The 15,376-nt window shown below is 43.6% G+C and overlaps 1 protein-coding gene across 1 annotated transcript in view; it reads left to right on the plus strand.

Annotated features, from left to right (window-relative positions):
• Positions 1-14,296, plus strand: part of LOC115044511 (semaphorin-7A) — a 33,331-nt gene extending 19,035 nt beyond the window's left edge. The window contains exons 6-14 of the mRNA XM_029503568.1: positions 460-567; positions 919-1,058; positions 2,076-2,254; positions 3,678-3,786; positions 4,027-4,234; positions 11,329-11,444; positions 12,312-12,484; positions 12,813-12,868; positions 13,937-14,296. Coding sequence (XP_029359428.1) covers positions 460-567; positions 919-1,058; positions 2,076-2,254; positions 3,678-3,786; positions 4,027-4,234; positions 11,329-11,444; positions 12,312-12,484; positions 12,813-12,868; positions 13,937-14,283 — 1,436 coding nt within the window. The 3' untranslated portion in view covers positions 14,284-14,296. The remainder of the gene's footprint in view (positions 1-459; positions 568-918; positions 1,059-2,075; positions 2,255-3,677; positions 3,787-4,026; positions 4,235-11,328; positions 11,445-12,311; positions 12,485-12,812; positions 12,869-13,936) is intronic.
• The last annotated feature ends 1,080 nt before the right edge of the window (positions 14,297-15,376 follow it).

The following is a 15,376-nucleotide window of genomic DNA, read 5'->3' on the forward strand; positions in this document are numbered from 1 at the left end:
TTAGTGAGAGGGTAGTTTGTGCTGCAGGACACGCTTCCTGGCGGGGATCAATTGCAGAGAAAGCTGGCCAACTCTTTGCTCAATTTCAAATAATGATCACGTCTTATTACGATGCTACTGCCATGATTTCAAACGCCGACCCTCTGAAATGCTACAGAGGACGAGCCCAGCGTGGGGTAATAAGAATGTGGTGATTGATGGCTGTTGGAGCAGTCAGCCTTTTTGCCTTGATGTCTTCTTCCCCGCTGCACTCCTTTTTTTTATTCTGCCTTCCAGGAGCTTTCTCTTTCTTTCTCCTCGCTCTCCCTCTCTGTGTTTAATGTTCTCTCTGCGTCTCCTTCCCTTCCAGCTTCAGTTGAACCCCCCCCCCCCTCCCTCTGAACCTTGTACGCATCCATCCAACTGACTGTCTGCCTTTTCTGCTCACTCTTCACCCTTCTCTCTCTCTCACTGTCTCAGATGGGAATCTGTACTCTGCAATGTCATCGGTACGAGGTCATGCTGGCTCGATCCGGCGTACATTTGGCACCCAGAAGCTCCTGAAGTCGGAGAACATTTGGCTGCTGAGTGAGTAGGAGGAAGTGTACAGGTTTAGACTAATGAACATGGAGATGGTGGGCGGTGTTCTCTGGAAATCAGCTACTATCAGTCCCTCAGGGAGAAATAGCATGTAGGAGCATCCACTGTCATGGTTTTAATGTTGGGGGTCATATTATGTAGAGCAGTAAAATGCAAATCAGAAACTTGTAATAATACTCACAATATCCATTTTCCATGCAGTTTAATGTCAGATAAGATAATGGATTGTAATCATGAGCAGAGTTGAAGATGATGCTGCTAAAACCTCGGAAACGTCTTAAAGGAATTCAGAACAAAGTGACGATATCTCAGTGGAGCTGTTTGAATCTCATCACACAGATCCGCACTTTGCTGGCGCTGCCATCATCCCGTCTTCGCAAAAATTCAAGGAAGAGATTTACTTCTTCTTCAGCGAGCTCAACAAGACAGCGAGAGTGGACGAGGAGCCGTACAGGGCCCGGATCGGCCGAATCTGCACAGTAAAGAAACACTAAAAATCTTTTTAAAAGATTTTACTGCGCTTGCGTAAATTTGGCCAAATCCAGGACTTTTAAGCAATTTTTTTAGTGATTTCTCCTAACCTCTCCTTGCACTTAGTATACATACTGTGTCGGATCAAATGCTGTTTTCTGAGCTTTTTTCTGAGTGTGCTGTTTCAAAAGAAAACCACTAGTTTTTAGAGAATTACTAATGAAATGACCTGAAGGTCTAAAAGTTGAAACAAATCCCAAAAGTTCCAAGTGAAGATCTGAAAGAGGAGGTTTTTGATGCTACTGTCAGTTTCCACTTTAAACTTTTCTAAAGATTATTTTCATGTTCCATAAGCTGGACAATGAATCCACATAGAATATAAAATTCAGTTTTCTGTGACCTTGAAACAACCGCAAGTCAGTGTGACGGAAAATTCAAGGAATTTCAAGCCATATCAAGGAATATCTGAGCTTATTGGTGCAAACGTCTCAACATTGAGTGAGATTTAGGAGAACTGTTTACCTTTAGACCGAGCCATGATAGCTGTTTTCAGTTGTTCTTCTAAGCTCCTTGCATGGAAGTGGCATCAGTCCTCTCGATTCTCCCTTTTTGATTTTGATTTGAATGAGCCTCTCCAAAGCTGCAAAACGTTTTTAGTATTATTCCCATTTCTGCTTGTTAAATCTCCCCACATAGCAAAATAAACCCAGCGCATGCTTCGTTCCTCGTGGCTCAGTATGCAACAGCATTCTCATGCTACTGTCATGTCTGGACTGAAAATGTGTGCGTGCCAATCTGGAGGATAACAGCCGGACTCAGCCCACACAGGTCCAATATGTCGGGTTAACTTTGGACCAGCAGCATCAGATCATGTATAGCTGTGCAGGCTAACTGCTGATATGTTGGATGTGTGGTTGCGCTGTTGACAGCCTTAATGCTACATGCCATTCCCATAATGGAGGGAAGAGGATCTTTGTGTGACATCTGACATACCGATGCTCTGAGTTGTCATTTGTTATTTCCAGGTGGATGAAGGGGGCATTAAGACCCTGCTGGCAGACTCTTGGACCACCTTCATGAAGGCCCGGGTGATGTGCGGCACCGGAAACACTCAGCAGCAGTACAACAACATGAGGCAGGCCGTGGTGCTGACAGCGCAGGACAAAAGGGCCGGCGTCATGTACGGCCTGTTTTCCAACGCATGGTGAGCCGCAGCACCCAGACACACAAAGACACACAACACTAACTAGATTTTCATTATCTTTTATCAGAGTCAATTTATATTTCATTAGCACTTCAAGGCAGCTGTCGTTCCTCTTTGCTTAGCTGAAGAAAAACTGATTAGAGCTCATCCTGTCAAATCTACTTCATGTCAGATTTTCCGCATCTTAAATGACATTTAATTTTACAAAAAGAGTCAAATGAGATCTTTGCCTCTTCACCTGAAATACATTCGTGGTGCAGGCTCACTTTTTGTCATCGGAGGTTGGGAATTTTAAAGTTTAAACTAGAGACACTGACATCCAGAATTAAGAAGATCAAACTTTATTGAAGACAACATAAGGTGGCTAATGGAGGATAATGGAAGAAGGGGAAAGTATAATAAGGAAAAAACATGAGAATAGGAACAGAATGTAAAATTAAAATATGATGAAATACAGCCTGTTTGTATAGTTTTTATACAACACATCCAAAGCTGCCTTTCTTAAGATTTTTTGATTCACATGATTTGACAGTACTGACCCGAAGTGTTCCTACTTTTTTGTATTTCAGTACTAATCTGTATTACAACGTAGACACAAAGATTTTCATCATCTCTGCGACATGAACACACACAATAAACACATCACAAAACGCAGACTGGGCTGAAGATAAGCTAACACAATGTGCTGAGGAGGACGTGGGGACTGTGTGTGCACGCTTCGGTGCAGCAGATAGTCCTCATTTCATGCAGAATCACAAATAACAGACAAGCCATAATCCCCTGCCCTCACTGTGTGTGCGTGTGTGTGCGTATGTGTGGGCGCTCTGAGATTCAGGGGGGCCAGGGGAGTAGAGTGTAGATGCCTATAAACGTTTCCTTGCTCACAGATCTGACAAAATTCAATTTCAGCTAAACGATCTGTGGCAGTCGTGTTCGCCTCCAGCGAAAAGAGTACCTGACTGAAACCGCACCAACTGGTGGCCGGATACCTGAGGTCAGAAATGGGCACATTTGTAGACTGTGTCCCTTTAAAGTAGTGACACGCCACCCAAATAAGGCGGTGGGCGATCATGCAGAGATGAACAGGAAAGGAGTAAAGAAAATAAAAAGGGCTCGTCTGCTTTTCTTTTCTGCAGCACAAGGAAACTCTGAAGTAGCTACAAATGCAAGAGCCATGCAGCTGGAGACTGACAGCTGATGTGCTGGTTCTTTTCTCAGAGCCCTGCCGAGTCTCTCCTCACGTTCAACAGTGCCATCGAACGTCAGCTTCACTTCCTGTTTGAACAGACTCTAAACCAAAGGAGGAGAGAAAGTAGAATTATGCTGGTCACGAATCTCCCAGCTGCTCCCCCGCATGTCCCTCAAAACAATTTTCCTTGCTTTTATTGTGAGAATAATTACTCCCCTTCCTGCCTTTGTCCAGGGGCAGAACGGTGATCTGTGCCTACTCCGTTGAAGATATCGACCAGGCTTTCTCCACAAGCAAACTGAAGGGCTACAGCAGTCCATTCATCGGCAGTCGCCCCGGAATGGTAAGAAAAACCAGCTCGTCCTGTATTTCTTTTTATCATGTCAATCTTACATTAAAAAAAAAAAAACCTCACAATTGGATGAGTCAGCTTTAAATTCAGAAGAGAAATGATTGAGGAGCTATTTTTGAAAGGCATGGGTTAACAGAAGGAAAGCAATTTTGCGCTCTTTGTCCACAAGTGTTTTTCTTTTACACAATTTCCCCGTCTTGTCTGACTCAATTACATTATTTCTCCTCTCAGTGCGTCCGCAAGAACTCCACAGCAGGAGGCCAGAATGACATCAAAAACCTGGGGGTGATCAGATACTACCCAGAGATTGAGGATGTCATCCGGCCTGTCGGCGTGGCGCCGCTTGACCTCCCCACAGACGACCAGATCACACACACCGTGGCGGACATCGTCCTGGCGGTCAACGATGAGCACTACAGCGTCCTGTACCTCGGAACAGGTGTGGCTTTTAATTCTTGTCCCATTTTGTGCTTTTAAAATCAGCTGCGGTGGACTTTATTTTACAGAAATCTGAAAACTGAATGAGGGACTCACAGTTGCGTTCCCAACTCGGCAGTCACTTTGTTTGGAGGCAGAAAGACTCGTATCACATTTCCAAAGCTTTCTCAACTGCGGCTAAAAAGCTGTTCAGACTGTAGCCTCGGCAAAAGTTTGTTGGGTTTTTTTTTTTTTTTTTCTCAAAATACTTGACCCTGTGATTTTTTCATTCACATTGTTTTCATTACTGGTGAAATATCCACATATTGGACTATTTGTTTTTCCACAAAAAGACAGAAACTTTGCCTCGACCTCCCGGCAGCCCATCTCCAGAGAATACGGATCCTCAGTTGGGACACAGCTGCTGTGCTGGAGAGCAGGAGGGGGGTCATGGCGAGCCTCTGAGACTGTGCTGAAGATAACTGAGTCTTTTTTAAACCTGCCTTGTGTCCCTTGACACTCCTCTCTCCGCTGACATCAGAAACACGTTGGAGAAAGTACAAACAGCCCATTCTTCATTCTTCGTGCGGTATCTCTGTAGCTCTGACCCGCTGTCGCCCACAGCATACACTCCACATCTACACCACAACCTCAACCCTCAACACACAACCTTAAACCAACTAACTGCTGCTGTATTTTTAACCCAAACTCTGTTGTGGGTTGGAGATCACAGGAGAGAACATAAAACAGACAGACAAATATCTACGGCACAATAATGTCTTCAAAGATTTATCTGTTCACACAGCAACGGTTTTTGTTTAAAGCCTCGTTTCTAGGAGACGTTTAATATTTTCGTCTAGTTTGATGCAGATGGTTAATCTGAGCTCTTCTGCTTCCTGGACTGATGAAGGAGGTCTAGAGTTTAAGAGCACCAACAGTCATTGTAATTCTATTATATATGCACTTTAAATATGTAGAATCTATCCAAAAACAGTTAGACTGAGGAAGAGATGAATAATAAATGATGACTATGAAAGAGAAAACCCATTTAGAGACAATGATGAAGAGAAGAAGGTCCAGAAAAAAAGATAACATCTTAAAACCAAGTCATCAATAAGAAACTGAAAATTTGAATAAATAATAGATTTTAACTCCAGAATGTCAGAACAATGAAACTGGCGGGATTCAGTTCTCAGGGTCTTTAATTCAGTCCGAGGTCGAAACCAGTACAGCAGTCAGGCAGGCGAAGGGCGTGAGATCAAAAGCCAGGCCAGCAGACAAAGGTACAAACTGGAATCAGATAAACTGCTCAGACACAGGGAATACTTAAAGACAATAATGCTGGATGCTGCTCTAGAAGGCAATGACACACAGGGGAGCCAGAGGTGAAGGAGACACAGGAGAAACACTTCAGGGCGGGGACTGGTGATTACACGGGCAGGAAGTAAACAAGGACTTATCAAAACAAAGCAGGAAACAGAAAGTGTACAGGCCCTGACCCAGAAGTCATCAGAAGTCATCAGTAAAATGACTGAATTCGTTCATTCTGACCCAAGATATCGTGGTCTGCAGTCTTCTGTTTCCTTCAGCTGCTTGCTGATAGACACTCAGCAACTTCTGCACTTTAATATATCAGAGCAAACGAGCCGTGCAGCTTCAGGTACTTCAGGTTCATTAGCAGGACGCGATGCAAGCAGGAGAAGACACAACATGGTGATTTGATTCGTGCTCTTATGCAGCACACACACACAAAAAAAAAAAAGGCAGAGCTGAAAGAGAAGGTCGAACTCTTTGGCTCAGAACTTATTCAGAATGATTCCGGGCCCTTGCTGGACTGTTTCTCTTTGATCAAAGCAGCGACGCTGAGGCGCCACTCGTGCCCACAGCAGTTACTCCAAAAATTGCCTCCCGCCTCAGGGAGGTTACTATGGCAACCACTGCGAGTCACACATTCATGTGTGTGTGAGCGTCACGTTGCTCTGAAGTTCACTGAAAGATGAGCGGAGTGTCATCGTTTCCCAAGCTGCTGCTGTGGAGGAAAGCTTGTCATTCATCTGTCTTTTTCTGGGTTGGCTCTATTTTTAGCCTTAAAAAAAAAAACAAAACACAACAATGTGACGTTGAAATAGACAGGAGGAAGATGGCCGCTCGCTCTGGGCTTTACTAACTGTGTCAGTAACAGGAGGAAAAGGGTACAGAGCTATCAACAGCCACAGGTCTGTGTGCTGGCCTAAAAAGAATCTGGAGCAGTTTGAGTCACAGTAATCAGAGGAGGGATGAACAGGTTGTGCTGGAGATCAGGCTGCTTCAGATCTGAGAGGAGGCAGAGCTGCACCCAACGGGTCTCCGACTCCCCTGATCCCTTTTCAGGCCCGGTTTCATCACATCCCCTTTTTTCTTCTGTTCATGCTTGCGTCACTTTAAGTTGAAGACCCCGGCGATAAATATTCAGAAGTTAAGTCGAGCAATCTGCATAATTAATTTCAGAGATGCTTCAAGTGCATCAGTGCAAATGATGAAGAGTAACTCCGCCCGCCGCCTCCTTCCCGTTTGGAATAATTCGGTGTGAGTGAATGGAGCAGGCAGATAGACGGCTCATCTTTATGGATCATTGCATTAGAAGAGTCCAGACCAATCAGAGGAGGAGAAGTAGTTAAAGCCAACGTCCACCTTCGAGGCCACAGATGCATTTTGGGTAGCCCCGGGACATTAATCTACCCTGGTGAAAGAAACTGCAATAAATATCCTTCACAGAGATGAGTTCAGAGACACAAACCACACAGTTAATCTTTGTGCTGGAAAAGGTAGCCCTGCTGTGCAAATAACTCTGAGTGCTCAAATAATAAATATCTATGGCAGGGATGAGCTCACTCACAATATGGCTCCCTCGGCCGAAGATTAGTTAAAGCTCAGGCTTTGCATTTGCGTCTGATTTATTTAGTACACTTTGAACGAACTCTGCTGCGTTTCTCCTGCTTGCTGTGTGCGAGAACGCAGAGGAAGACGACTACGGGACTGCATGTCCTCTAATCATGACAGCTGTTATGTTTTGTTGTTCTGCAAATCAATTTAAAAATAGGTGGAAGCTGTAAATATCACAGGAAGAGACAAATTATAGTTATAAACAAACACCATCAATTCAGCAGAGGTATCTTTCCTTTCACCCACAGTATTATTCAGCCGACACTTTGATTAGAGACCAGCAGCTAATGTATTCTAAATTACCAAAGTACCAACCTGAAGCTGCCATGAGCGACCGGCTGCAGAGGTCTGTCCAGACCACGACCAGATCTTCTTCGTCGAACTGCACCACATCACCTGTCAGTTTGTGAGCGGCCAGTTTGAGGCCTCCTGATTGTGAAGTAGGAGCATTTTCCCATAGAAAACAAGCCCTGAGATCACTTGAGGATACGACTCATACTAAGATGCCTCTGGGGGCACAGAACGTTTGAAACTTGGATTTCTTGATTTTAATCTGCTTAAACATGATTTCTTGGAAGCAACACCACAGAGGTAATCATACACAAAGAAAAATTCAAGGTGGCAGTCGGTGCGTGAACACAATGACTTAAAATGAGATCCTTTTGAGCTCCTATCATTATTTGAGACTGAACAAACTGAACCGAGGTCCCAAACATCGAATGTCTCTAAGTGTGAACTGGAGGCCATTTGTAATTAGCAGATATATCTATAAATAATAAAGCAAACTCTCTGGCTGCTCAGCGCTTCGAGTCTCAAGCAGAGTGACTAGACAGAGGAAGCATTGTGGGCAAGGGCACCTGGCTGTTATGGAGAGAAGAGAACATTAGTCATCTAATTTCTCCACCCGGAGACGCTCTCATCTTGTTTATTGCAGTCACAGTCGTCTGGCAGAGCGATGTATCTGGAGACTAACGCAGCACACTTTACAGTTTTTTCCCAGAACAAACTGACAGGTTGATGCCAGTTTAAAGCTCTAATTAGCTGATGGTTATGAGCCAGTCTAGGTAGTCTTGGTGAGACTTAAGCTGTAAAGCACATGCTGGCTGATCGCTGCAGGATTTGACAAAATAAATTTATGTCTTTGTCTTTTGATCACCCGCTTGCGAATAATTCAGCAGAATATATGCATATAATAACCAGCCACTTCAATATCTGTCATCTGGAAAACATGACAGACAAGCAGATTCACTGCGAGTCGTTGAAAAACGGCTCTCATCTGCATAAAACTGACTCAGTCGTGCAGCAGTTCTATTTCACTGTTGGTTTTTCCTGGAAACAGACATTTAGCTCATTTCAAGTCAAACAATCCTCCACAGTGTAACTGTTTGGTTCATACAGACGCTTAAAACACTGCATTCAAGCAAATTATGATTTAAAGCGTTGAAAACGTAACCAAAACGATGAAGTGAGGAGCAGCTGTACCACATTCATGCCTCAGTTTTGTTGCTAAAACTTTCCAATTTATCCTAAAGGTGAACTTCAATATGCAAACTAAATCAATAAATCTTTAAAAAAGTCCAAATGTGAACTTCTCTCTGAAAACTTCTGAGGATGAAGACTGTGAAATTAAGAAACAGAAATAAAGAAATAAAGCCAATTTCTCATTGACTTTTCTGAACTGTTCTTCAGTATTGGGCAAAAAAAATTTGACAGCTAGAACCAAAAGAGCTGAGTAGGCTGAAATGTTCAGTCAGCCAGCAAAAAGGTGCTTAAAGAGAGAGCACAACAAAAGTCGTATGAAAGCTTGTCAACCTCTGAGAGCTGAAAAACGGAGCAGTCGGGGTGGTGACGCCGGCGCCGTTGGACACAGGCGGCTGTCAAACATTTCTTTTCCCTCGGTAAGTCACTGACAGATTGACTACCTGAAGTGAAGCCGCTTTGCGTCGTGGAGGTGAAAGCAGCAGAGAAAGTTTCCCTCTGGGACGGATGAAATGTCAGAGCCGTACACTTGTTTCAAACCGACGTGATGGTTTTAGATCAGAACGGTATTTTCATTTGTTGTACTGCGACGCCGGCGTTGGCAGTGGCTCTAAGGTCTAACCTTTACCAAGCTGGCACCTGGGAAAAATATGAGCTTCAAGTGTGGCCGCTGAGAAACAGCTTGTTAGGAAGAAAAGGTGGCTTTAAATCTCTGGCCTGGATGGAATAACGTGTGTATTGGCTGTTGGCCTTTAGTCAGCTTTTCGGCAGAAAGAGAGAGTCGTGGTGTCGATGGCGAAGGTTTGTAGCGAAGGTGTTTACTGTAAGAGAATATGTGCGCTGAGCAAATCCTCCCCAGACGAAGAAGAAAATGCAGCAGATGCAGCACAAGTTCAGCTCCGTCATCTTTCCGCCCAGAATTTCAAACCCCCATCTTTGTGCTGATACACTGTTTTGATAAAAAGGCCTGAAAATAGCAGGATTAAAGAACCATGTGACAATAACCTGGATGAAACGGAGGGACGTTATCTCTGACCACTGAAGAAACATATTTGGAGGCAGCTTTGGGACAAAGGAAGGAAGAGACAGCAAGGACGCAGCAGCCTAATTACAAATGAGAAACTTCCTCTTGGAGGCAGCATTGAAGAAATGAAGATGTGAGATAAAAAAGGATATCACTGTAAGCACATTTTCACATTTGGGGGAAGGCAAAGTAACCTTAAAATATGACAAAAGACAAAAGTTGCTTTGAGCGTGCGGGGAGCCATCATATCTCCGGTCTGGAGATGTGGGGATGGGAGGAGAATGTTTTCATTGACGTTCACTCACTGAAAAAGCTAATAAAGAAATTCTGAGCTGCTGGAGTCAAACCTTACTGCACAAGAATAACTTTTTTTTGTGTCCAAAAGACAAACAAAAGCAGAATAATTATCTAAGTCAGCGATCGTTGTGCTGGTGTTATCACACACTTTGGGCAGGAGGGCAGGGGGGGAACTATTTCAGCTCATATCACCCAAACCCAACAGATCTGGAGATCTGTAGAAATGACAGCGCATCTGTTAGCGACCTGTCAGGGCCAATCAGAGCCGAGGACCCCCAGCGCTCTGGTTGATTGACATCCACACAGACCAATAAAATCCAGATATGTGCTGGGACAGTGAAGGCTGGAAATCTTCTCCTCTATACTCACTTTTCTGTCATCACGTCGGACGCAGCACAACTTTAAGAGTTGAAACGGGTTCATTTCTGGAGCGGCTGCCTTAAAGCTATAAATACGAATACACAAATAAATAGAAAGCCTTCCCCACAACCACAACTCCCTCATGGTCACTTAAATGTTCTGTTTACGTCAACTTTGCCCCAACAGGACATTAAAAAAGGCAGCACAGTGCCGAGCCACCTGCTGGTTTCTGCTCTTAGTTTTACACAAAAACACGATTCACGTTGAACAGAACTGTGTAGTTTTTCACATTTTCTGGTTTTGTTTGATGGCAGTTTTGTTGAAAACTAATCATCAGCAGCATGCAAGCACAAAACGGCCGTTTATTAAGCTTAATGAATCTGTTTTTAAATTAATTAGCACAAACCATTTCACATGAAAAGCCCCCAAAATAGTTTCCTGCTTTCCCAAGATGATTATCCAGATTTTTAACAGCGGTTGGAAACGATTTAGTCAAGAGAATTTTTTTTTTTTCTTTCTCTCTTTATTTTGGCACAATGTGCCAAGCCTGTTAGAAAAGCAGTCAACCGAAGGTCACAAAAATCTTAGGACATTGAATTCTCCATCTTCTCTGATGTTCTGTCATTGATCCAATATAGAGCGAGAATTTAAAGGTCAACGTTGTTTCCAGCACGAAGTCCACACTTCCTCAGCTGATTTAGGCCGCTGTGCTTCGGGCTCCGTCCGTCAGGGTTAAACAACTCCAGTCACAGTTTTTCACTTTCAGAGCAGCTTCACAGAACCTCGTTTAAAAGAGAAGAAAATCTGTTAAACTCCAGCCTGCCGTTTGGTCTTTTAGCCCTGCAGACGCCCTCATGAGTGGAAGCCGTCCAAAAAGAAATCAATCAATTTATCAAGCTGGATGGCACAACACGGCCTGAAACACAGGCAGGAACAAAGCGCACACATGTTGGCTGATGAAAACTGACGATGAATGTCAGTGGACTGCAGATCTGAGCTCCTTTCACTGTTCTTCATTCTCTTTATTTTTACAGAACAAGGTAAAGTTCTCAAAGTGCTTCACACCAGCGAGGGCGTCTTCATCATATCGCAGTACTCTCTGTTCCACAACGAGGGTCCAGTTCTCAACATGGCCATCGACTCTCAGAAGGTAAGAGCTGAGTAATGACACTAATCACACCAAAAGGAAGGAGGGAAAGCACTTTGATGTTTCTTAGTGTGAAGATACCAAATTAGGCTGCCAGATTATTTTAATATCACACTTTCACACAATATCCAAAGCCCCACATTTAGAGAGTCAGTAAAATCAGTCAAATGTTTAATGACTATCAGCAAGCAGGAAATTAATTCCCGTTGCAATTTATCGATTCATTTCTTAAATTAGCCTTTAATTGCATTCTGTCCCAAAAGCCACTGGTTTAAAAAAATTAATAACAGAAATCAATTCATCACCTTTAATGACTGTAAGAAAAAGATTTCATAGATTTTCTGGAAAATAAAAAAATCTAATAATAAATGTTTCATGGAAATATGCATTTTCCGTTCCTCCCAGATGTTCTCGAATTGAAATGGCTGAAGTTGAATATAAACTCATTAGATATTTCTCCTCTGAACTCCAGTTCAGAGGAAAAAAAATGTTGTAGCTGTTGAGCATACAAATCCAGAAGGGAGTCTGTTGTATTTCCAAGTATGATGAATAATTTGAAAATTTGAAAAACAGTATTTGATGGATTTCCAAGGCCTTTTAAAATATTTAATACAAACAGAAAATATGAATTACAAAGAATGAAGAGAAGAATGAAAACTTCTTGAATTTAGCTGTGATCCGTTTAAAGTTGGTTGTCATATTGATGATAGACTCATGAGATTACTCACCGTTGTTTTTATAAAATATAAATCTTCCAGTCGCGTTGACTATTATTTATATTTGTTTGTCGTTGAGGGTTTTCCCGCCTCATGTTGTTTCTGTAAGTCCAATCCAAAAGACGTGGGCTGATTCACATCTTTCCCAACTCAGGGCCACCTGTACGTTGGCACGGCGATGGAGGTCCAGAGGCTGCCGCTGGCTGACTGCGGTCGCTACGGTGACACGTGCAGGGAATGCATCCTTTCCCGGGATCCGTACTGCGGCTGGGACAGAGCCAGGAGGAAGTGCATCGCCATCCCGCCCGGATACAACGTCTCATCCGGGTACGACGTTGCTGCCTCAGCATCAACTGTGATCTACAGTTATTTCCAAATATAAAACTGACTGAAAAATACAATCTGCCAAGATGCATGCAGAGCTATTGTTAAGAAATTGACAGCATATTTGTCATTTGGTAATTTTTCCGGCTCTAATGGAGGTTGTGAATTTCCAATTTTGAGAAACAGCATGAAAATCAATCATGTGCTGTAATAAGCCTCTGGCTGCCTTCACCTCCTTTTCGCCGCTGAATGATTTCGTCCTTTCAGGTTTTAGGTTTGTAAAGCTATTTTCAAACGTCGCTCATTTGTCCTTTCCATTATGTCCCAACAGGGTGCTGATTCAGAATCTGGACCATTCCAACTCCTCCGTTTGTGGGGAAGCTGCTGGTGAGCCCTTATCTGCTCTCTCCCACTCTCTGTATCTTAATTAAACCCAAAGAGGAACCTTTCTTGGCCGCTGGAGTAAAGAGATGACTATCATATAATTGAGTGGAGTCCAAGAACCTGCAGGGAGATGGATGTTTTCCTTCATGTAATGTCTCGCCCCGGTCCAAAGCTCCACAGAAGGTTCCAACCTCAACTTATTGTGACAATTACGGCTCTCTGAAGGGATCGTGTCGCCTTCACTGGACGGCTCTTAATATTAACTTTTATTTCCAGGTGCTTCACACGTCCTGCTCTGTCTGGTGACAAGTTTTCGCTCTATTTTCCCAGAAAATCATAGTAGGAGACACTGAGACGTGTCCTAGTCTGTTAATTGATGTCCCAGAGCAAAGGAGTTCTAGGGCAGCAATTACACAAAACACTGCAAAGTTTCATACAAGTGTCGAGTTGTTGTTCAAGTTAATTTCATTCACGACATATTTGATTTTCAGCTTTGCGTTTCACTCGTGTCGTTTGAGTGGGCTGAGACTTCTGTGGTCCGGTCTGATCCCAGGCTGAGTCCATGGTGCTGGTCTGGCTGTTTGTCGGCGCTCTCTGTGGCCAGGCCGATGCCTCCTTCATGGTTCTGTGTGATGGAGGAGACATGGAAGATCTGAGAGGCCAAGGCGTTTGTTTCGTTTGGAATCTGGTTAGAATGAGTCTCCCTGAGGCCAGAAACTATTCCTGGCCTCTCTTGAGCATTAGGGGTGATGATGCACGACCTGCTATGTGGCACTCATCACATCAGGTGATAATGTGCTTTAGTGCTGCATGAAGCCGGGCAAATTTGCAGGAATCAAATAACAAAGCCAACTGAATCCTTATGAATATTTGCACCTCAGGAAGCCTGGAGCTCCGGGGTGGTCGCCTGCTTTTCCCAGTTAGTAATCCATCCGTGGAAAAGTATCTGAGACTTTTACAGCCAGAATTTACCGTAAACAGTCTCACTATAATTAATACCACAAATAATCTTTAACTGCAGCTACTTTGTCAGCACCGAATATTTTACATTTTGCTGCTTTTCCTCTGCAGCTCTGAAGCAACGTCGAACGTCCCCCAGAGAAGTGGTGGTTCAGTCCAACACCTCCGTCTTTCTGCCCTGCCCCGTGCGCTCCTTCCATGCCACCTACCGCTGGGAGAAGGACAACTGCATCAAGAACTACCCCTGCCTCTTTGCCGGGGACTTCTGCGTCCTGGGGCCAATCGTAGACACGCCCCTAAAGGAAGGCGTCTTCCGCTGCATGGCCACCGAGGATGGATTCAAGGTGGAGGTCATCTCCTTCAGGCTGGTGAACAACGGCAGACTCCTGGCCGCCTCCCTCGCCTCCACCTTGGGGCCGACGCTCCTGCTCACTGCGGCTGCGCTTTGGCTCCATTAACTGCAGCTAACGCTAACGCTAACCCCTCATCCTTACTGGCTCCCAATGACAGGAAAGAGGAGGAGCCGCCGTTAGGAGGTTAGGTTCGCAGAGCATTGAAGTACATGGTTGGGTTACACAGTGCCAATTCATCCTTTTTTCAATTTTTAGAAAGAGTCCTCGAATTGTCAGCAAATGACGGATTCAATTCTGTATTTTTAAATAAAGCATCATAAAGAATCTGTAGCTGCCGCAGTCTTAACGATACCTACCTTGTTTTATTCAAACTAAAGTGACTAGGAGTTACTGTCCATGGATTAACACGTTCAACCATAATTAGGTGCTTTGCAAACCTTTCCTCTTCGACTCAAAAACAAACATATCCAATGAGTTGGGCAAAACAAAAAAAAAAAAACAACCACCAATACCAGGCCAATTGTTTTTACCATTTCTCCACCTCTTTTCAAATTGACTTAATTGTGCTTATTTGTGGATATGTAAACCTTTAATAGCACTCCTCCATCTTATCATCCATCCTGTTGAACTTCATTGGTAGAGCTCATTAGTACTCCAAAAAAAAAAAAAAAAAAAAAAAAAAAAAAAGTCTGGTATTGAGATTTAAAAAGCCTTAACACTTCTGGGACATAAACTCCTAAGCACAATTTTGCAGTTGAGGCAGAATACTGCAGACTCGAGTGGACTTGGCACTATAATTAGTGCAGCTGAGTCGAAGGAACATCACGGGGAGGAAGTGTCAGCTTTTTGACAGGAAGTAGGCGGATGAGCCAGAGCTCATTCTTGAACATCACTGTGTCTCAGCATCTCCTCCTCAGACGAGGCAGTTTCTTGCATCTTTTTATCAGATGGTATCACATTGTTATTACGCCTTGTTCACAGCTTTGTCCGCTGCTTTATTTCTACCTTCTTATTCTTGTCATCTTTCCTTCCTCCTCGGATCAGAGCAGAAAATAAAATTTAAAAAGTCGCCCACGACTGCTCTGAACGAAAACTTTCGTTGAGGTCAAGAGTGGCAACTGAACCGCCCTCAGAATTAACGACTGAGTCACTTTAAATTTACATAAAAGTTCAAATTCTGTACTTTCTGTGCTGCTCT

This window comes from Echeneis naucrates, chromosome 6 (genome assembly GCF_900963305.1).
Source record: "Echeneis naucrates chromosome 6, fEcheNa1.1, whole genome shotgun sequence".
In the NCBI taxonomy this organism is placed as follows: Eukaryota; Metazoa; Chordata; class Actinopteri; order Carangiformes; family Echeneidae; genus Echeneis; species Echeneis naucrates.